This window comes from Microcaecilia unicolor, chromosome 4 (genome assembly GCF_901765095.1).
Source record: "Microcaecilia unicolor chromosome 4, aMicUni1.1, whole genome shotgun sequence".
Lineage (NCBI taxonomy): Eukaryota > Metazoa > Chordata > Amphibia > Gymnophiona > Siphonopidae > Microcaecilia > Microcaecilia unicolor.
Genome location: NC_044034.1, coordinates 78,681,610 through 78,704,696, shown reverse-complemented (window position 1 = coordinate 78,704,696; position 23,087 = coordinate 78,681,610). Strand labels below are relative to the sequence as shown.

Sequence of the window (23,087 nt, the reverse complement as noted above, 5' to 3'; positions counted from 1 at the left end):
GGGGAGAAGAAACTCAGCCTGACCTCCCGTCTCTGAATTAGGAGCTAGGAGGAACGGAGCTCTGCTGGTACCCTCGGCTTGAGGCGCCCCTCTGCTCACAGACTCCTCTGCAACCGCGGGGGTCGAGCCATGCGGCGCTTCCTAGATGGCGCCCGCTGCCAGCACCATTGAGCGGGAAGAATCCCTCGCCATGCTCGTACTGGCTCTACCATCTATACAGCACGTTTTACAGAGCCCCGCTGCTGATCTGCGCTTCCCACAACAGGAACAGCGCTTAACTCCCTCAGCAGCCATCACTGAAAAATGGCGGAATAAAATCAAAATGGCAGCTTCGCACCAAAATCACCCCAATCGGAACACCGCCCGCGGGCCCTCCCCGGAGGAGCTGAGTACCACTCTTACCTCAAAGGACCGAGTCCACCGAGATCCGGTCACGCTGCACATCAAGAAAAGCCTCAGAATAGCAGCGCATAAAAAGCTTTTTTTTTTTACGCTGTGAGGAAAGTTGGAGGCAAACAGCTACAGAGGTACTCCGGAGGCAGTAGAGGGTGGGAAAGGCAGGGACAGGGCGAACCTATATGCCTACATTCACAAGGGGGAAGTGGGAAAGGCAGGGAAAGGGCGAACCTATGTGCCTTTAAAGTGGGCACCACCAGCCACAACACCCCAGCTCAACTGGCCAAGCACAGGAGCCTCCCCAGGCAAAAATGTTCAAGGAGCTAAACAAGCTGCGTCCTACCCTGCTGGGAGATAGAGAAATACTGAGAGGCAGATGGAGCTAGCTCTCCCAGAGGCACTATGATTTTCAGTGTTCTCTATCTCCCCCTGCTGGTAGGTGGACACAACCCATTCGTAATGGATTCATCTGCTGCTGATGACAAGGAAATGGGATTCACAGGTACATACAGATCTATCCCTAAACTGGAGCAACAGATGCGGAGTCCCCCAAGGCTCACCCTATCTCCAATACTGTTCAATGTCTTCCTCCGATCCCTAAGCTCACAACTAGATAAAAATGACTTTCTCCACTACATCTATGCTGATAACTCAATATTAATCCCCATACAATTTACTCTCAAAATAGAGGTACTAAGGTCCAACAATGCATCAACTTACTAGAAAAATGGATGCATGATCACAGGTTAAAACTCAATACTGAAAAAAACAAATTCTTATGCCTCAACACCTCTCTCTAAGTCAATTACAGTTAACCAAGCAAACTTTGAGTTCTCTCCTACTATTAAACTCCTAGGCGTTCAAATCATCTACACTCTTTCCCTTGAAGCGCAAATCAACACCCTGACCAAAAAATGTTTTTATCTAATGAGAAAGCTCCGTACCATTCGGTGAGAAGTTCCGAGAAGAGGACATTTCTCTGGTAAGTGAACACTATTTTGCTTTGTGCTTTGGGAACTTAAAGATTGGGGTTTAAAGGAGGAATTGTAGGTTAGTGATAGGCAAAATAAAAATATAAAAAGCAAATTTTATCAACTAATCTCCATATTAGATATAATAGGCATCTCTGAAACCTGGTGGAAAGAGGACAACCAGTGGGACACTGTCATACCAGGGTACAAATTATATCGTAATGATAGGGTGGGATCGAATTGGTGGAGTAGCATTGTATATTAACCGAGAGCCTTGAATCAAATAGATTGAAAATTCTGCAGGAAACAAACACTTTTTGGAATCACTGTGGATTGAAATTCCATGTGTAAAGGGGAAAAGGATAGTGATAGGAGTGTACTACCGTCCGCCTGGCCAGGATGAACAGACGGATGCAGAAATGTTAAAGGAAATTAGGGACACAAACAAACTGGGCAACACAATAATAATGGGTGATTTCAATTATCCCGATATTGACTCGGTAAATGTAACATCGGGGCACGCTACGGAGGTAAAATTCCTTGATGAAATCAAGGATAGCTTTATGGAGCAGCTGGTACCAGGAGCTGAGGAGAGAAGGAAAAATTCTAGATCTAGTCCTTAGTGGAGCGCATGATCTGGTGTGGGAGGTAATGGTGCTGGGGCCACTTGATAAAAGTGATCATAATATGAACGGATTTGATATTAGCTTTCAAGTATACATAGGAAGTCAAATACGTTAGCGCTTAACTTTAAAAAAGGAGACTATGATAAAATGAGAACGGTGAAAGAAAACTTAAGAGAAGCGACTGCGAGGGTCAAAAATTACATCAGGCGTGGATGCTGTTCAAACACACCATCCTGGAAGCCCAGGCCAAATATATTCTGCGTATTAAAAAAGGAGGACGGAAGACCAAACAGCCGGCGTGGTTAAAAAGTGAGGTGAAGAAAGCTATTAAAGCTAAAAGAAAATCCTTCAGAAATGGAAGAAGGAACAGACTGAAAATAATAAGAAACAGCATAAGGAATGTCAAGTCAAATGCAAAGCGCTATAAGGAAGGCTAAGAGGGATTTCGAAAAAAAGATTGCGTTGGAGGCAAAAACACATAGTAACTTTTTTTTAGGTATATTAAAAGCAGGAAGCCGGCAAAAGAATTGGTTGGACCGCTAGATGACAGAGAAGTAAAAGGGGCGATCAGGGAAGACAAAGCTGTAGCGGATTAAATGAATTCTATGCTTCGGTCTTCACTGAGGAAGATTTGGGTGGAATACCGGTGCCAGAAATGGTATTCGAAGCTGACGAGTCGGAGAAACTTAATGAATTCTCTGTAAACCTGGAGGATGTAATGGGGCAGTTCTACAAACTGAAGAGTACCAAATCTCCTGGACCGGATGGTATTCATCCCAGAGTACTGATAGAACTGAAAAATGAGCATGTGGAGCTATTGTTAGTAATATGTAATTTATCCTTTTAAATCGAGCGTGGTACCGGGCGATTGGAGGGTGGCCAATGTAACTCTGATTTTTAAAAAAGGTTCCAGAGGAGATCTGGGAAATTATAGACCAGTGAGTCTGACGTCTGTGCCGGGCAAAATGGTAGAGACTATTATAAAGAACAAAATTACAGAGCATATTCAAAAGCATGGATTAATGAGACAAAATCAACATGGATTTAGTGAAGGGAAATCTTGCCTTACCAATCTACTACATTTCTTTGAAGGGGGTGAACAAACATGTGGACAAAGGGGAGCCGGTTGATATTGTGTATCTGGATTTTCAGAAGGCGTTTGACAAAGTACCTCATGAAAGACTCCAGAGGAAATTGGAGTCATAGGATAGGAGGTAGTGTTCTATTGTGGATTAAAAACTGGTTAAAAGATAGAAAACAGAGAGTAGGGTTAAATGGTCAGTATTCTCAATGGAGAAGGGTAGTTAGTGGGGTTCCCCAGGGGTCTGTGATGGGACCGCTGCTTTTTAACATATTTATAAATGACCTAAAGATGGGAGTAACTAGTGAGGTAATTAAATTTGCTGATGACACAAAGTTATTCACAGTTGTTAAATCGCTGGAGGATTGTGAAAAAATTACAAGAGGACCTTACGAGACTGGGTGTCTAAATGGCAGATGACGTTTAATGTGAGCAAGTGCAAAGTGATGCATGTGGGAAAGGGGAACCCGAATTATAGCTACGTCATGCAACGTTCCAGGTTAGGAGTCACGGACCAAGAAAGGGATCTAGGTGTTGTCGATGATACGTTGAAACCTTCTGCTCAGTGTGCTGCTGCAGCTAAGAAAGAAATTGAATGTTAGATATTATTAGGAAAGGAATGGACAACAAAATGAGGATGTTATATTGCCTTTGTATCGCTCCATGGTGTGACCGCACCTGAGTATTGTGTTCAATTCTGGTCGCCGCATCTCAAGAAAGATATAGTAGAATTGGAAAAGGTGCAGAGAAGGGCGACTAAAATGATAGCGGGGATGGGACGACTTCCCTATGAAGAAAGATTAAGGAGGCTAGGGCTATTCAGCTTGGAGAAGAGACGGCTGAGGGGAGATATGATAGAGGTCTATAAAATAATGAGTGGAGTTGAACGGGTAGATGTGAAGCGTCTGTTTTACGCTTTCCAAAAATACTAGGACTAAGGGGCATGCGATGAAGCTACAATGTAGTAAATTTAAAACGAATCGGAGAACTTTTTCTTCACTCAAAGTGTAATTAAACTCTGGAATTCATTGCCAGAGAATGTGGTAAAGGCGGTTAGCTTAGTGGAGTTTAAAAAAGGTTTGGACGGCTTCCTAAAGGAAAAGTCCATTAGACCATTATTAAATGGAGGAAATTCACTTTTTCTGGGATAAGCAGTATAAGATGTTTTGTGCTTTTTTGGGATCTTGCCAAGTATTTGTGACCTGGATTGGCCAATGTTGGAAACAGGATGCTGGGCTTGATGGACCTTTGGTCTTTCCCAGTATGGCAATACTTATGTATGTACTTATGTATCAACCAATATGAATGACTGGTACATGCGATACTATCATCATTTGACTACTGCAATCTAATATACCTAGGCTGCACCAAAACATCAAAAGACTTCAAACCATTCAAAATACACCAATCAGACTAATTTTCAGACTATCAACATTCGAAAGTTGACTCCCCCTCCTACATCAAACTACACTGGCTCCCCATTGAGATGAGAGTATTTTTCAAGCTGGCCTGTTTCCTCTTTAAAACACTGGAAGGACTGATCCCCAGCTATCTACTAACTCATTTCTGCTTTGCAACCTCATCCACATCAAGGAGACAAGATGCCACCAATTTCTATACTTTCCCCCCCATCTAAGGGCAAGAAGAGACTAGCACTCTTCAAGAAATCCCTTGCCATTCAAGTCACCAGACTTTGGAGGGACACTGCCAGAATACATTCCCCTACACGATCCTATCTAATGTTCTGAAAAAAAAAGTAAGAATGTTCTTAAAGAAATATGTACTGTAATTAGATTTTTGTCTATCCCCAAAACAGCTGTAATTCTCATAGGAATGTTCTGAGCTCCTTTCCCTACAAAAGTTTGTAAGCTGCTTAGAACTGAAAAGGTGTTAGCGGGATATAAGCCCAAATGTAATATAATGTAACAGTTGATTGTACATGTACACTTGGTGCAATACGCTCTCAGCTCTCAGATAATTAGTTCTCTCTCTAGAGGCTAGAGTGGCAACATGGAAAATATAAGTCGGAGCTATACAGAAAAGACCTTTAGGAACAGAGCAATCCCACTTGCACTCTGCCAACCCCCTTTGCTGCCTTACAGGGAAAAAGTTGAGGAAAGATCACCACTATTGTGTGGAAGGGAGTTATCCTGTATCCAGAGACAGTTTGGAGAGAGCTAGGATGCAGAGTAGAGAGTACCTGTGTCAAATCTAGTCTTATATCATTTTCACCCTTAGGTTTTCTCAATTTGCAAATGACATCCACAAGATTATAAAGAGAAATTGGCACATTTATAAACTCATGCATGCTTTAGGGGTAAAACTCCTACTATTGCCTTCTCTAGAATAGGAACCTAAGGAAGAAGCGTGTACTCTCAGTTCTACCAGAATCTGTTCCAAGTAATCCAATATATACTGGATATTCAAGTTGTGGTAAATGTACTGTATGCAGACACTGCATAGTCCTGTCAGAATTCAAAACATCCGGTCACTAACCATATTTCAGTTGAAGCACTCCACAGATTGCAATTTGGACAAGTGAATACACCACATTATGTCTGTGCAAATTGTGGTACATGGGAAAAAATAAAAAGGATGATTAAGATGAGGGTGATAGAACACAGAAGTATCAGTCGGAATATACAAGCAGCACCGTTGGTGACACACTGTATGGTGCTAACCAGTGGCATAGCTAGGGGGGGGGCGCAGGGGGAGCGGTTTGCTCCCCCAAACAGACTTTTAGAAGAAATGGCGCCTATGCGCCACCACCACCACATGCCAATATCGGTCTCTACCTCTGTCCTCTTCCCTCCCTTGCGAGCTTCTCCTGTCTCTTCTGCCTCTCCCATCCGCGTGGCCGTTTTTACACCCCTGAAGCGTTCTCCATCCGGGCACCAGCGATTCAGATAGTCAGCCTTCTTGCCAGCGTCGGGGCCTCTCCTCAGGCGCGTCCCACCTCTGCGTAAAACAGGACATTGCATTACAGTAGGGCGGGAACGCGCCTGAGGAGAGGCCCGGACGCTGGCAAGAAGGCTATCTGAATCGCCGGTGCCGGACAGAGAATGCTTCAGGCACTGAAAATGACCACGCGGACTGTAGAAAGGCTGTGGGCGAAACGCGAAAGATGTAAGACTCAGGGAGGGGGTGGAGAAGGGAGAAAGAGCTGCCCAAGGAGGTTTCAATAGGAGTGGAAGTGAGCCTATCTAGTCCATTGTAAGCAAGGAAGCCGGTTTGGTTCATCTGTTTCCACTCCCACGCGCAGCCGTCATTGCCGTTCACTCAAAACAAAGCAAGAAAACTTATGAGCTGCTGCCTCCACCTTGTCATTTTTTATTGTTGGTCCATCTGTAGCAAGTCTAAAGCTGTTTCAGTTAGATAGGCAGTGCCTTAAAAGCGAACGGAGAAAAGAAATACGAATTGAATATCACTAAAACAGCTTCAAAAAATATTGTAGCCGGTAGAAACCGCAATTATAAACTCTATAGGCTGAGCTCATTTTTCTTCACTGTTCTTGTTCTATAAAATACAGATGTCCAGATTTCAGTGAGGATATCCTGTTTCCTGATGGGTTCATCTTAACTGCTGTTGTAATCTGCCTTGGGAAGTCTGCTGTTTTAAAGGTGATAGAATATATTAAATTAAATGAAGTAGAATTAAACTCTCCTTTCATTGGGGCACATGGAATCACATCATCTATTTTGTAGAACTTTCTTTTAGATACACAAATGGATTATTCTGTTGTGAACGTGTTTCAGGGGCAAGTGGTTTTATAAGTCAAAATAAAAAGAAAAATTTTGTTTCATCAGATCTCTTTTGTTTAAACATAAATGGGCTATAAGCCCCTAATGCAGTCCATTGATTTTCTTATATTTTTGCTTGTGATGACTGTGCCAAAAGTGAAAACTCTTATCGCTATCTGGTCGATAATAAAAGGAACACTATCCACCCTAAAAAGTTGTTTTGTGGCTGTGCGTGAGGAATTGTGATATTGAATAAATAAATGTATATTTGTGTCCTTAATTTTGCATCCTACGTTTATATAATCCTTTCAAGAAATCCAGTTAATCATTTAACATTAGGGGAACATAGCCACAGAGGCATGGTATGGTCGCGTTTTTAATAATGGTAATACTAGGGCCCATCTAAGGAACAGGTTATTTTGAGTTAGTCTTCACTGGACCAAACTTGCTTTCCTTGTGCCATCACTATCCAGCAGGATAGGCACTGTCTTAAAAAGTGGAGGATAAAGGATTTTTTTTTACACATTTATATCACACATTATCCAAGCAAAGTTGGCTTAAATGTGGCTTACATTTGAAAATACAAATACCTGTTTTGTAAAAGGCACGTTTTTTTCAATTTTTATTTTGCAAAGTACAGGAGAAAATGCATTTCTGTTTCTTTTTTACCAGTATGGTAAAATTATGTATAATCATACCTGATAATTTTCTTTCCATTAATCATAGCTGATCAATCCATAGACTGGTGGGTTGTGTCCATCTACCAGCAGGTGGAGATAGAGAGCAAACTTTTGCCTCCCTATATGTGGTCATGTGCTGCCGGAAACTCCTCAGTATGTCGATATCAAAGCTCCATCCGCAGGACTCAGCACTTAGAGAATTACACCCACGAAGGGACACTCTGCCCAGCTCACCACCGCCGAAACGGGGGAGGGGAATTAACCCAGCTCATCCCCACACAAGTGGGGGAGGGGAATCCGTCCAGCTCATCCCCGCGGAGCGGGGGAGGGACACCACACCCGCCGATGCGGGGGGATCTGGCTTATCCTGCAACCGCAACCGTGGGAGGAGCTGACTGACCCTAACACCGCCGAAGCGGGAAGGGTACAAAACTGCCCTACAGCCGCACGAAGCGGGAGGGAGTGCCGGCAGAATTTATGTCTCAATCCAGCCCCGTAAAACGGGGGGGAGAGGAATGCAGCAGCTCACTGTAACACAAACTCGTCTCAACTCTTGAAGAATCCAAGTGAAAAAACTTGAACACGAAGTCTTTCTGAAGTAACTGAAGACTAAACTTGAACCTGAAATGCAACCAGAATAAAAACAGTACAGATATCTGGGAGGGGCTATGGATTGATCAGCTATGATTAATGGAAAGAAAATTATCAGGTATGATTATACATAATTTTACCTTCCATATCATCAAGCTGATCAATCCATAGACTGGTGGGATGTACCGAAGCAGTACTCACCCAGGGCGGGACATTGAAATCCTGACCGCAACACTGAAGCTCCAAACCGGGCCTCCGCCCGTGCAGCCACAGTCAAACGTAATGCTTGGAGAATGTATGAGCCGAAGCCCAAGTTGCCGCCTTGCATATCTCTTCCAAGGAGACGGATCCGGCATCTGCCATCGAGGCCGCCTGAGCTCTAGTGGAGTGAGCCTTCAGCTGGATAGGCGGCACCTTCCCCGCGGCCACATAAGCCGCTGCAATGGCTTCCTTGACCCATCTTGCCACTGTAGGCTTAGCCGCCTGCAGACCCTTACGAGGACCTGCAAACAGGACAAACAGATGATCCGATTTCCGGAAATCATTGGTCACTTCCAAGTATCTGATGATGACTCGTCTCACATCCAGATATTCACGAGCGGAGTACTCCTCTGGGTAGTCCTCCCTACGAAAGGAAGGGGAGACAGAGCTGCTGATTCACATGGAAGCGAGAACCAATCTTGGGCAGGAAGGAAGGCACTGTGCGAATAGTCACTCCTGCCTCAGTGAACTGCAGAAAAGGCTCTCGACATGAGAGCGCCTGGAGCTCGGAAACTCTTCTGGCTGAAGTGATAGCCACCAAAAAGACTGCTTTCAACGTCAGGTCTTTCAGAGATGCCCTCTGACAAGGGTTCAAAAGGCGGCTTCTGCAATGCTCTTAGCACCAGGTTGAGATTCCACGCAGGCACCACTGAGTGCAGAGAAGGGCGCAGGTGATTAACTCCCTTGAGAAAGCGCACCACATCTGGCTGCGAAGCCAGGGAAGCACCCTTCAGGCGACCCCTGAAGCAAGCCAGAGCCGCTACCTGGACTTTAAGGGAACTGAGCGACAGGCCTTTCTCCAGACCTTCTTGCAGGAACGCCAACACTGAAGAATTGGAGCAGTGAAGGGAGAAAGTGAGCCTGCTTCACACCACGCTGCAAACATACGCCAAACCCTGGCGTAAGCAGTAGAAGTAGAGCGCTTCCTCGCTCTTAGCATAGTGGCGATGACCTTGTCTGAGAAGCCCTTCTTCCTCAGACGCTGCCGCTCAATAGCCAGGCCGTAAGACCAAAGGAGGAGGGATCCTCCATCACCACGGGACCCTGATGTACAGGCCCTGCTCCACTGACAGCCGCAGAGGATCGTCGACTGAAAGCCTGATCAAGTCCGCATACCAGGGACGTCTGGGCCAATCCGGACCCACCCGGATTACCCTGCCGGGATGCTTTGCCACCCTGTCTAGCACCCTGCCCAACATGGGCCAGGGCGGGAACACATAGAGGAGCTCTTGTGTCGGCCACTGCTGGAGAAGAGCATCTACTCCCAGGGATCGAGGGTCCCGTCCTCTGCTGAAAAAGCGCGGCACTTGGCAATTGGCCGATGACGCCATCAGAACTAGGCTCGGCTGGCCCCAGCGCTTCGTGATGTCCAAGAACGCCTGAGCAGATAGTTGCCACTCTCCGGGCTCCAAGGGATGGCGACTGAGAAAGACCGCCTTGACATTCATGACTCCGGCAATGTGGGCCGCTGAAAGCTGCTCCAGGTTCGCTTCCGCCCACTGGCAAAGACTCATAGCCTCCTTGGCTAGAGGGGCGCTCTTGGTACCTCCCTGGCGGTTGCTATAGGCCACAGCCGTGGCATTGTCCGACCGGACCCGTACAGGCTTCAACACCAGTACCGGGATGAACTCCAATAACACCAACCGAATGGCTCTGAGTTCCAGGAGGTTGATAGACCACTTGCCTCTGCAGGAGACTAGAGCCCCTGCGCTGTCCTTCCCAAGCAGTGGGCTCCCCAGCCCATCAAAGAGGCGTCTGTCGTGACGACAATCCACTCCGGGGTCACCAGAGGCAATCCAGCAGACAACTTGTCTGTCTGCGTCCACCAGCTCAGCGCCTTGCGCACTGCTGGGTCCACGGGAAGGCGCACAGCATAATCCTCCGACATCGGAGTCCAGCGCAGCATTTAGCTGTAGTGGTCTCATATGAGCCCTGGCCCAGGGCACTACTTCCATCGTGGCCGTCATAGAGCCCAACAGCTGCACGTAGTCCCAAGCCCGAATAGGAGAGGCTACTAGGAACTAGTCCACCTGAGCCTGAAGCTTGACAATCCGATTGTCTGGCAGGAACACTCTGCCCACTTGGGTGTCGAATCGAACTCCCAGATACACCAGGGACTGAGTCGGGCGCAGCTGGCTCTTCTTCCAGTTGATGAGCCATCCCAGGGAGCTCAAAGAGCAACTACCCGGTCCATAGCTTTGCCGCACTCTGCATAAGAGGGGGCTCGGATCAACCAGTCGTCCAGATAAGGATGGACTTGTACTCCTTCCTTTAGCAGGAAGGCCGCTATGACCCCCATTACTTTGGAAAAGGTCCGCGGAGCAGTAGCCAACCCGAAAGGGAGGGCTCTGAACTGGAAGTGTCGTCTCAGGACTGTAAAACGCAGAAAGCGTTGGAGAGGAGGCCAGATGGGAATATGCAGGTACTCTTCCTTGATGTCCAAGGAAGCCAAGAACTCTCCTGCCTTCACTGCCGCTATAACAGAGCGGAGAGTCTCCATGCGAAAGTGCCTCACTTTCCAGGCCCGATTGACCCCTTTGAGGTCGAGGAGGCCGGACAGAACCTCCTTTCTTTGGAACCACAAAGAAAATGGAGTAACGTCCCTTGCCAATCTGATTTTTTGGCACCGGAACGATCGCACCCAGGCGGATCAGGTTGTCCAAGGTCTGCTGCACTACCACAGCTTGACCGGAGACTTGCAGGGAGAGAGTACAAACCCGTCTCTTAAGGGTTGGCAGAACTCTAGCTTGTAGCCGTCTCTGATGACTTCCAGCACCCACGCGTCTGAAGTTATAGTGGTCCACTCGCCCAGAAACGAGGACAGCCGTCCTCCAATCTGCACTGGGGCGTGGACCAAGGCCCCGACATTGGGTACGAGACCCTGGGGGAGGACCGGAGGGAGCACCTCCGGGACGGCGGTCTCTGCGAAAGGAATGCTGCTTGGGGGAGAAATTCCTCTTGAAGGAAGAGGGGGCAGAGGAACCCGACTTGCCCGGGCGGTATGGAGGTATCGGGACGAGTACTAACCCGAGCCCTGACCTCTGGTAATTTCTTGCCCTTAGACGTGCCGAGATCGGTCACGATTTTGTCCAGCTCGACCCCAAAGAGCAGCTTGCCTTTAAAAGGCAATCTAGCCAGGCGGGATTTAGAGGCGTGGTCAGCAGACCAATGTTTCCGCCAAAGCCACCGCCGCGCAGAGACTGTCTGAGCCATGCCTTTAGCTGAGGCTCTCCAGACATCATACAGCAAGTCTGCCAAATAGGCTAAGCCCGATTCCAGGGCCGGCCAATCAGCCCTCAAGGAATGATCCGAGGGGGAAGCCCGCTGCACCATAGTCCGGCACGCCCTGGCCACATAGGAGCCGCAAACTGAGGCCTGCAAACTAAAACAGCTGCCTCAAAGGACGACCTTAAGGCCGCCTCCAATCTTCTGTCTTGGGCGTCCTTTAGGGCCGTGCCACCTTCCACCGGCAACGCCGTTTTCTTAGTCACCGCAGTTAAAGAATCCACGGTAGGCCACAGATAGGCCTCACGTTCACTCACAGCCAAAGGATAGAGGCGGGACATAGCCCTAGCCACTTTAAGGCTCGTTTCCGGGACATCCCATTGAGCCGCAATTAAGGTGTGCATGGCATCATGCACGTGGAAGGTTCTAGGCGGGCGCTTCGTCCCCAGCATAATGGCAGAGCCAACAGGGGCTGAGGGAGAGACGTCCTCCGGAGAGGAAATCTTCAAAGTGTCCATGGCCTGTAACAACAGGTTGGGCAAATCCTCTGGGCTAAAAAGCCGCGCTGCAGAGGGGTCATCCGCTCCATCCGAGCGGGGATCTATCTCCTCCAAGGAATCCGCAAAGGATCGTTGGGAGACCTCAGACACGCTGCCCTCATCTACATCGGAGGAGACAAAAGTCCTCCAAGGCCTGGGAACCTCAACCTCTTTATCAGAAGAGGGAGCAGGGGCAGCGTTTTGCATGAGGAAAGCCTGATGCAGCAGCAAAACAAACTCGGGGGAAAAACCCCCCAGACTGTGCACTTCCGCAGTCTGGGCAACAGCCCTAGACGCACTCTCAACCGGCGCTCGCACTAGCGGGGGAGAGACATGCTGCGCATCCAAAATGGCGTCCGGCGCGAAACTCCATGAAGGAGCCGCGCGGGAAGAACGGCGCTTAACTTTAGCCGCTTTGTGCCGTCGCCCAAATTAAGGGCGTTCATGGCATTAATGTCTCCAACCTCAAGGGCGGCCCACGAAGAAGCCGTCCGAGCCGCATGGCCGGCCAAGATGGCGGAGGCGAGGAGCGGGGGATGGGCGGTTATGGCGGGAAAAAACCGCCACGCCGGAGGAACGACCGGGACATTCATCGGTCACTAAACTATCACCCATCAAGGGCGAATCAGGTTGTAAAACCCCCGCATCCCCTCTAGAAGCGCTCCAGCGATCCGGGGAGCGACCCTTTGCGCCCTCGCCCTCCGACGCCATTGCCACGAGGAGAAGAATCGGGGAACCCCCTGCCCGCTATAAAAAGGTAAAATTACCTGCTTGCCGCTCCGAGCTGTAACGAACTGGTGTCCCAGTGAGTAGCTGCAATGAACGTTTAAAGAAACGTCGAATTAAACGCCTTTAAAGACGTTTAAAATTTTTTTTTTTTTTTTTTTTAAACGGAGCCAGCGGGAGGGGGGAGAAAAGGAGGGACCTGGCACCACCAGGTTTGCACTTGCTCAAAAGAGCCCTCAACCCCAGGCCTCAACAAAACCTAAGGATTAGGCTTGGAGGCCTAGCCAGAGCTGCTGCTGTGTGTGACCACCACCTGCTGAGATAGAGAACATACTGAGGAGTTTCCGGCAGCACATGACCACATATAGGGAGGCAAAAGTTTGCTCTCTATCTCCACCTGCTGGTAGATGGACACAACCCACCAGTCTATGGATTGATCAGCTTGATGATATGGAATGCACTGTTTATAGAGTCTGGCTTCCTTGCGCAGAGAGGAGGAGGGGTCTCTATTTCAATTGTTGTTGTTGTTTTTTCTTTGTGGCTCCCTATTTTGTATTAGATTGTTATCGTGGAATGTTGGCACAATTTGGGTTTCTGCCAGGTGCATGTGACCTGGGTTGGCCATTGTTGGAAACAGGATAATGGGCTAGATGGACCATTGGTCTGACCAAGTATGGCTACTCTAATGTTAACAAGGTGTCTAGCAGTGGAATAAATGTGTGTGCTAGGTAGTTAAGATGACAGGTTGCCTGCTCTGGACAGTCCAGGGACCTCTTCTGCATCCTGCCTCCTGATGTAACTTACTGTTTCCTTGTAGGCAGGACGCAACAGAGACAGCCTGTATTAATCAGTGCTCGCAACAGCCCTTGAGCATCAACACAGACACTGCTGTCTAGCTGACCCCAACCGGCGCCTATTTTATAAAAGTCTGCTCCCCCTGAGATCAAAACCTGGCTACGCCTCTGGTGCTAACCATTCTATTGATGACCTTCAGTTCTTTGTTATAAAGCAGATCTCATACAGATAGAGGGGAGGAGACAGATATTATGCTGCTGAGGAACAATGGTTCAGTATGAGTTTAACAGTCAGTCCAGGGGATCTTAACTCTGAATTAGATCTCAGGCCTGTCCTGTTATAAGGATTTACATACTATTTTTATACATTCACATTTATTAGGATTTGCCCCCTACATGACTTTTTTGTTCACTTCAAGGAGCCTTTATTCTGGATTAGATCTAGGCCTTTCTTGTAAGAAGGTGTTATATGCTATCTCTATGCATTTAGATTGATTAAGATTTGTCCATTACATGATTTTACTTTTGTTTACTTTTACACTTTGATGTATTTATGTATTTGTTGTTTTTCACATTGATGTCTCTGGTTAGTTTCTATAAACTGGAGTGGATAGTGTATGTATATAAATTCATTTTTGATCCAGAACAGTGACTAGCTTCGGGCTATCAGTTAATTTTCAAACACATATTTATTGTGGCTTTCCTTGTGTTGTATTAGATACCTGAATTTCAAATCAGAGACCTAGGAGATACCTGCAGGACATAATGTACCAAGCGGAAGGAGTAGAGCAACAAAACCTCTCACAGATGGTGTACAATTAAAGTTTACTGAAAATCTTCCATTGTTTAGCTATTACATTGATTGTTTTACAATATTGAATATTGATAACATTTCTGGAGCATTTGTTACCTTCTCTCATGTTCATTATTCAGTATGTGTTTTTAATGAAGCTATTAACATTTTTTTTCCACCAGTGTATTCAGATATTTCTGGTCATGTATTATTCACCATTTCAGATAATGTTTTCATCAATCAAATAAGGCTATTTTCTGTGCTGGTTGTATAGTTTAGTTAAGTTTTTCATTTCTACACCCATTTAAAAACCTTGTGTCCATAATTATACTTTAATGCCATAGGTATTTTCTATTAACAAGCTTGCTCTTTGTGTATCATTGTAGTTACTGTTTTCATTTCCAAACCATCATCGACCTTTCTATCAGTTGGATTGGAATGTGGTTAAACATTTTTTTTTTTTAAAGATGTTATGTAGAGTTTAGACATTGACATACTCTTTTGGAGTGGTAAGTCAGCATTTACTTTGTCTTGTCATTACCTTATGTGAGGGTGCTCTCTAAATCAGTGCAACATGTTGAGGCTTTATATAAATATATGCCTTCTATAAAATTAGTGCAATGCGGAATGGCTTTTATGTATAGATTCTCTAAGAACCATGCACTTATTACTAATTTTGCTAGCAAAGTCCCTAGATTAATGTCAGAGGGATAGGTTGTGCCTCTACCCCTTCCTCTACATCTCTATATATGTTTACATATTTATATATATATTTTTTTTACAATGAATCTAGTTGGAGCTTTACAACCTTTTGGTATTGCTATTGCCTTTACCGGGTAAGCTCTGGTTTTCATTTATGCTATCACAGAACTGTATTTTCTTGAGATACAGAGAGTTCCTTTGCGTTTTTATCACATTTTTTTATTCAACTAGTAACAAAGGCCCATTTCTGACACAAATGAAACAGGCGCTAGAAGGTTTTCCTCTGAGTGTGTATGTTTGAGAGAGAGAGAGAGAGAGAGAGAGAGAGTGAATGTGCAAGAGTGTGTGTGAGAGAGAGTGAGTCTAGGTGCGAGTGTGTCTGAGAGAGAGAGAGAGTGTGTGTGTGAGAATGAGAGTGTGTGCAAGTGCATATGTGAGACAGTGTGAGAGAGTGTGTGTGTTTCACACAGATACAGTGTGTGCGAGAGAGACAGAGTGTGTGAGACGCAGACTCTCTGTGAGACTGAGTGTATGAGACTAAGAGAGTGTGAGACATAGTGTGTGAGAGACAGTGTGTGAGAGTGAGAGAGAGAAAGACGACTGTGAGAGAGAGTGTGTGTGTGTGACAGAGATATACCTCCCCCCCCCCTCTCTGGTGTCAGGCTCCCCTCCCCCCCTCTCTCTCTGGTGTCTGAGCGCTACTGTGCAGAACGCTGAGCTCTGGCTGTGCTTCAAGGAACTGATCAATCCTATTTAATAGAATGTACCTCCAACATTCTGAAGCCGAGAAACCTCGTGTGGTTGGTCACTTCTGCTTGTGACGAACCCGGAAGTACGTGATGTCATATTCAGGAGATGGATACAGAGAGCAGGAATGCCTCAACAAATACAATCCACTGGACAAAAAGCAGTGTGCTAGAGCAAAAAAAGTAACCTAATACCAAAGAAACCGCTCTGGCAAAAAATCAACTAGTGGTGTTTATTTGAAAAAATGGAGGAAAAAAGCCCTCAGAAACCGTAGGCCAATTGCCTGAAGGTTTTAAGCGTGGTTAAAGATGATCTTATATCGGCTTATAACACACGCTACAGTTCGATCATTGGGCCAAAAACTCCATTTAAAAAAGGGGGCTCAAAAGAATTTTTAATCGCCTCAATACTGTGTGATTGATAAACAAAATAAACCATCTTTCAATTAAGTTCATCAATAGAATGAATTTCTTTCAATGAGTTTTAAATCATTCAAATGCTTTTTCAAAGGAATGTCTCAACCACATATCAGAAAAAGTAACACCTTAGCTTTTAAATGTGTTGAGACTAACAGTTAATTAATGCAGCAATCCTTTTTAAATTTTGTTTTGAAACATGTTTTTCTATTAGTTTTTTGGTCTGTAAAATTCTTAAGCTATACGCGGCTACTGTTTAGAAGGAATTGTTAGTATTAGTCCCATCATAGAGCTCACGATTTGAAATGAATGTTTATAAGCACTTAGGTGAATATATTCTGTCCAGAAATTGATTGTATACAGGATTCAAATCACTGCCCATATACTTAGTGAAGCATCTCTTTTTTTAAATATGACTAAGGCATTAGATGGTGTCATTGTACATTTTATAGCTCTGTTTTTTTTTTCTTTTAGAACTGTTTTTAGGAACAATTAAGGAGTGAATGGGTTTTTAGATTCACTCCTACTAGGTATGTATAATAGGACTTTTTATGTCTCCCCCCCCCCCCCTCCATATGTTTTGAAAATATATTGTTTTACCATATTTTAGTCTTTGCAATATGTCAATATTATTGATTTGATTTTATACATGTTGATTTAAAACTGATATTATGAATTATATATGTGAATTTTAAGCATTTTTGAATATTAATTATATATATATGTGATTTGTCTATATTTTATTATGGGTAATAATTATATATATGCCTATGTATGGTTATATATGGTTTTATATTTTGTTTTTATAGTTTTACCCGGCGCAGCCTGAGGGCAAAACGTGGCCACGTCGGGTATTGTTCCAATAAATTTCTTAACCCTCTCTGCTTTTCTGTGTTGTTAGTATTATTCAGTAAGCAGTTTTTTGTGCCATTTTGTTTTTTTGAATTCATACTATATACATTCCCTTAATTTGTTTTGTTCCCTATTGTAGTATCACATTAGGTTTTCAACATTGCTCACACTTGCATGTCCATGTTTAGACTGAGTTCGATTCCACTGCAGCTCCTTGTGACTCTGGGTAAGTAACTTAACACTCCATTGCCCCCTGCTACAAAATAAGTACCTGAACATATGTAAACCGCTTTGAATGTAGCTGCAAAACCTCAGAAAGGCGGTATATCACGTCCCACTTCCCTTTCCCCCTTTCCCTAGGCTGATTGGGTTAAAAAGAATTTCTAACTACTTTATACAGGTATGTGATTTCATCATATTAGGAGTCTTTAATTGGTTCTTTAGTAAAGATCTTACGTTCTCCAACCACGTGTGAAAGTCATAGTTATCCTGTATTGTTCTGGATATTTCATCACATTAAATATGATCCAAGTGGACACACTGTTCAAGTATTTGTGTCATTTCTCAATTCTGTAAAGGTTCTCCTCCAAATGCATTTGTAGTCTATCTTTTAACCTATATTTATTTGTTTTATATATTTGAATAAAGATATCCATGTATTTTTACAATATATTTTACATAACATTTTATGGTTTCGTTATGACTTTAATGTACATGCTTGTCATTTTGCATCTTATTTATACTAGCCGTTAAGCCCATAACAACGGGCTAGTTTTTTGTTTTCCTATGGCCTCCCCCGTCCACCAACCCTGCTCTCTCCCCTGCCCTCCCCCCAGCGTCTGTTTCCCTCAGTTCCGCCCCCCCCCTCCCTCCCTGCTCCCTCCTCCTCTGATTTCCATGCCCATGTCCAAGCCCTCCTCCCTATTGGGCTGTACTGCTGGTGGAGGCGGGGCTTAGACTTCTACACTCTCAGCGTTCCGACTCTGTGGCGCATTTGCAGGTGAGTCGGTCACTTGCCGTTTATATGTTTGATTTTAGAATCCTTTGTATGAAGGTGTTATCCTGTCTCTTTGTATCAGACATTTTTCTACTAGAGGGTAGATAGCCATTGACTAGACTGTAAACTCCAAGGCAAAGGGGGCTATCCATTAAGGGCCTAATATCATAACAGGGAATCTAAAATATATTTTAAAGTGGTCCTATATATCAAAACCCATGCAGTTTAGGTGATGAAGGGATATTTACTTGCAGCTTTGAAGGCTACTAAGGTTGCCTGACATTGTACACTAAGATGATTGGCCAGCGCATTTATTTTGCGTAGAAGCTTTGCTGTTGTGAGAGTTTGTTGAACTGACATATTTGTGACTATTGAGACACAGCATAGTCACAAATTCCCAAGGGAGTGCAATTGATACTGGCATTTCTTATATGCATCACTTTCGCAAAATGAGTGCTGTGAAAATTTCTGAAGGCTCCTCTCTGCACTTTATTATTTTATGAAGTAGCAATAAAACTTGCTCCTTCTCTACCAAAATAATTGGGCGAGTAGGTTTTCATTAGCAGTGGCTTCCTTGTTGCCATCCTCCCATTAGCATGTTTAGTCCTTTGCTACAAATTCAGTTAATAAATTACAAAACTGGATCTAATCAATGACTATTTAAATGAGTTTCTAGAAGGCACTGCTGTTTGAAGACCATTCAAGTCATCAACTAGAAAAAATATAACAGAAGCCAGCAGTTAAACAATTCTGTCCACATCAAGATGTTTGGAATAATAATAGAATTCACAATAATGAGTTAACCTACAGAATAGATTTTACCATTCATCAGAATCCCAAAATAAAATTACTGAGATTCTTACTCTTTGATGTCTTTAAGTGTTCAATATCCTGGATTTTAATATAATCAGGATCATGAGCCAGAAGATGGATTGTATATGGGACAACATATTCTGGTAAAGTGACAGGAGTTTTTCTGAAAATACAGAGAAATAAGAGAACATAATTAGAAATCTACACACATTCAGCACAAACAAAAGTATCTTATAAGCATGGGACCAAACTAGTACCTGAGAGCGCAAAATTCACATAGCCAGAGAGCATGCTGTCAACTTGCTCAGGCCTCATACAGAGGAACTGCAATAGATATACATGCATAAATACTTGCTTTTAATTTATTAAACCACTTTTTTTTCAAGAATGTAGCAGAATGCCTAGTTTTTCCAATTTCATGAAACCTGCAAACAATAACTTTTCCATCCCTACAGACATTACTTAGAAGTATTTATACTGATAGGTTTTGCAGTCAGTTACCTACCTAAGTATTACAAGAGATTCACCACCCAGGAATGGAAGCTCTTCTCTCATCACTCCAAGTTAATTTTTGCACCCATACAGTACCAGACACTCAGGAATGGAGAAAAAGTTTGAGACAGACAGGCCGTAAGTATTTATCCATAATCAGACTCGTGTGTATATTTTGGGGACTTGAAAAGCCCCTTCTATTTTATTTACTAAGAAAAAAACACACTTGTAATGTACTCCTTACTGTTCCTCCTCCCACTTCCCAAACTTTGCCGTTTCTTTCCTCTCCCCTCCCCCCACCTCTTTGCAGGTCCACTTCTCTCTGCCCCCTACTTCTCTACCCTTTGCCCTCCCTCAAATACAACCATCCATTCTTCTCCATCTACCAACCTAGGCAGCCCTCCATCACTCTTTTAAGCTCATGATCTTGTTTTCTCCTCACTAAAAAGCACTGCAGCCTCCTCTTCCTACAGAGCCAATCGTACTGAAGAGAGCCTTCTTCACTGGCTTTGTTTAACTTTGCCCAAGCCATGAAAATTCACTTCCCTCAAGTGGTGAGATCTTTGAAAATGACACTAACTGAAAAGTCACAGCTTTCCCATTGTTCTACTATATACATTGCAAGAAAAATTATACTAATTAATTGCTAAGTGATTTCTGGTTTGTTTTTTTCCACATTTCAGTTTGGGTGCTAATTTTACTTCTAGATTTCATGCTACCTATGTTTACCCTCATTGCCTTAGTTACTGTGAGTTTACTGGACATCCACTATAAGGAGGAGAAAAAACATTTTCTCTGCCCCGATTTCTTCAGGAGAGAATAGAACTTCTGTCTTTTGCCTTCCTGCACTGCAGTCTGTTGATTAACTGCTAAATATTTTCACTATTTAACTGTTGAAAATCTCTGGTTTCTCCATATTTTCCTACTAGCATTCACAAATAGGAGGCTGCTTTCAGTACAGACAAGATCTACAGGTCCTGGGTACTTAATAACCCATCCACCTAAGAGCTCCTTATATATATATATTTAAAAAAAAAATCTTTTAAGACATAGCTAATAATACTCAAATAAGTGACTCTCTCTAGCTTTCCCTTCTTTTTAATTATGAAATTTAAAGCTTGCATACTGCAGATAGAGTAAAAAAAAAAAAAGCAGACCATATTTCAGAAAAATACATATACAGTAACTTTACCATAGCCCTTTCAGACCTCAATACATGGGGAAAGCAAGAGGTGAAAACTGAAGAAACAAAATTTAACTAATTATTACGTAGAGGAGTGGCCTAGTGGTTAGGGTGGTGGACTTTGGTCCTGGGGAACTGAGGAACTGAGCTCGATTCCCACTTCAGGCACAGGCAGCTCCTTCTGACTCTGGGCAAGTCACTTAAACCTCCATTGCCCCATGTAAGCCGCATTGAGCCTGCCATGAGTGGGAAAGCGCAGGGTACAAATGAAACAAAAAAACAAAAAAAAAAAACTAGTAAAAAATGAAACGGGCGCCAGCAAGGTTTTCCTTGGAGTGTGTATGTTTGAGAGTGTGTGTGTGAGAGTGACTGTGTGAGAGAGAGAGATTGACAGTGTGTGTGTGTGACAGAGAGAGAATGAGACTGGGTGCGAGTGTGTCTGTGAGAGAATGAGAGTGTGTGCCAAGGGCCCCCCCCTCCCTCCCAGTTCCAGTGTCACCCCTCCCTCCGAGCTCCAGGGTCGTCCCCCCCTTCCCTCCGAGTTCCAGGGGACCGAGTTTCAGGTTCCCCCCCTCCGAGTTTCAGGATCCCCCCCTTCGGAATGCGACGTCACACGCCCGGGGGTGACGTCGCCCCCCTCCCTTCCTCCCTCCCTCCCTCTTCCAGGCCCCCTACCTCCAAATTTTAAAAGTCAACTTCACTTACGAAGTCGGGTTTACGGCGGCCGACAGCAGCAGCGGTAACAGGCGTGCAGGCTCCGCCCTTCTCTCTCTCTCAGCTCTGGTCCCGCCCTTGTGGAAAAAGGAAATGAGGGCGGGACCAGAGCTGAGAGAGAGAGAGCAGGGCCAAGCCTGCATGCCTGTTACCGCTGCTGCTGTTGGCAGCCGTAAACCCGACTTCGTAAGTGAAGTTGACTTTTAAAATTTGGAGGTAGGGGGCCTGGAACTGGAAGGGAGGGAGAGAGACGACACCCTCATGCGTTTGACATCGCAATCCGTTGCCTGGCAACTCTGCAGCGTTCCCTTCCAGTGATCGGTCTTTACGAACACGGAAGTATGTCACGTCATTTCAGGAGATGGATACAGCAGGAGCACGAATGCTTCAAGGCTTCACTTTCTCAGGTTCAGAACATTGAAGGTGCTTTTTATTATATAGGACGAGGGCATTACTAAACTATCACAACGTTCTACAGTGAAACAAGTTAAGCCTGGGGTGCTAAGACAGAGTGTCAACAACTAACAGATAGCAAACTCTTTAAATGACACCAGCTGCACATACTATAACACAACATGTTTATCCACTCCTATCCTAGCTAAGATAATGTTCAAGCAACTTTCTTTAAACTACTCCATTATTTTCTTATTCCTGTTATGCTCTTATCTATATGTTCCATTTTTGTTTATACCCTATGCTATTCAAATGTTTTATTGTGTTGACATTGTAATATAGCATACTATGTACTTTGTACAGCTGTTTGAATATTTTTACTCAGTAATTCTCTATTGCCTATGTTTGACTTACACCGTGTCAGGTTTTCAAGGCAGAAAACTAGGTTCGTGAGCCCTTGGGCCACTGCCGTGGAGCAGCAGTGGCAGGCAAAACCACCCCACACCAGAGACAAGGCAGAACTCTGACAGAAACGGCTAGACTTCACCTGCACTTGACCGCCGTTCCTCAGGAGTTGAGCCCCTGGGTGCAGGCGGCCGGCAGGACTTACTGGACAGGGCAGGAACTGGATACCCACTAGGCTGAAACAGAGACTGAGGGTCAGAGGGGAAAGGAATATACATGGGCAGCAAGGCAGGAAGCTGGGCTAGGACTCACAGACAGACAATATTACACAAGGCAGGAAAATGGACAAGCTAAAAGACAGGAATTGAAAGCTGCCAATCAGCCACTGAAACAGGGTACAAATACTGACAGACAAGAGACAGAGCAGCCACTAAGCAAGAGACACAAACAGAAACTAGACCAGGAAGACAGACCAGAAACAAGACTAAGAAAATAAGCAATAAACCTAAGCTAAACTACACACAGTAACTAGAACTGGACAAGAACAAGACTAGGCAGAAGTGCAACAAAGCACCAACAAACCAGGGACCTTAGACGATGCAAAGGCAAACACAGAAAGCTTCCAGGTGGCTAATAAAGTCCATTAGCTGCTGAAGTTCAAGCTGCAGGAATCACAAGGCAGCTAGGGTGCTGTTTAAGCCCAAACAAGAGAAGCAAGTCTGGCAGCCTGGAAGATCCAGTCCCGGACTGGACTGAAGTCTGGAACGGGTGACAGTTCATAGCAGCCACCGGCTCTGGCCAAAGAGGCAGGGCAAGGTGAGCACAGACAAGGAACACCTTCACATACATGACACACTGCTATACAGCCTTGTGTTTGACTTACACTGCTATACACTGCCTTGAGTGAATTCATTCAAAAAGGCCGGTTAAATAAATCCAACTAAATAAAT

At 44.7% G+C, this 23,087-nt stretch overlaps 1 protein-coding gene across 1 annotated transcript in view; it reads right to left on the bottom strand.

Moving 5' to 3' along the window:
* The window catches only part of PDS5B (PDS5 cohesin associated factor B), a 536,259-nt gene that overhangs the window by 17,960 nt on the left and 495,212 nt on the right, over positions 1-23,087 (bottom strand). The window contains 1 exon segment of the mRNA XM_030200370.1: positions 19,001-19,113. Within this exon segment, the coding sequence (XP_030056230.1) occupies positions 19,013-19,113 (101 nt within the window). The 3' untranslated portion in view covers positions 19,001-19,012.